Source organism: Nematolebias whitei, chromosome 3 (genome assembly GCF_014905685.2).
Source record: "Nematolebias whitei isolate Nwh7 chromosome 3, NemWhi1, whole genome shotgun sequence".
NCBI lineage: Eukaryota > Metazoa > Chordata > Actinopteri > Cyprinodontiformes > Rivulidae > Nematolebias > Nematolebias whitei.
The window spans coordinates 2,154,725-2,155,253 of record NC_056500.1 but is presented as its reverse complement, the minus strand read 5'-3'; the positions used below and the strand labels follow the sequence as shown (position 1 = coordinate 2,155,253).

At 51.0% G+C, this 529-nt stretch overlaps 1 protein-coding gene across 1 annotated transcript in view; it reads right to left on the bottom strand.

Moving 5' to 3' along the window:
- The window catches only part of nrd1b (nardilysin b (N-arginine dibasic convertase)), an 18,424-nt gene that overhangs the window by 6,193 nt on the left and 11,702 nt on the right, over nt 1-529 (bottom strand). The window contains exon 21 of the mRNA XM_037697768.1: nt 143-270. Coding sequence (XP_037553696.1) covers nt 143-270 — 128 coding nt within the window. The remainder of the gene's footprint in view (nt 1-142; nt 271-529) is intronic.

The window sequence follows — 529 nt, the reverse complement described above, 5'->3', positions numbered from 1 at the left end:
GTGAACCACAGGTGGACCACAGGTGGACCACAGGTGAACCACAGGTGGACCACAGGTGGACCACAGGTGGACCACAGGCGGACCACAGTTTTACCACAGGTGAACCACAGGTGGACCACAGGTGGACCACCTGGTCTTGTACCTGGCCAGCCTGTCAGGCTTGATGAGGTGGTTGTAGTAGGTCTTCTTCAGCTGTTCAGTGAACATGTTGAATACGTTCGGCCCAGTTCTGAAGCCTGCCAGCTGGTCCACGATGAGTTCCAGCAGCAGCTGAAGGAAGAAGGTTGGAGAAGAAACAGCTTCAGTTCATGTCTGGGTGTTTATCGTTGCTAAACTAAAAATGGAGACGTCCGGTAAAAATCAAAGGTTTCCGGTAAACTTTACAACAAGGCTCACATTTTACATGACTGCTGGTTCAGGCCTTGAAGGTACAAGTTCAGTTCTGTTGGACCGGATCTGTTTCCTGACCTCAACCCCCACACTGTGTGTGTGTGTGTGTGTGTGTGTGTGTGTGTGTGTGTGTGTGTGT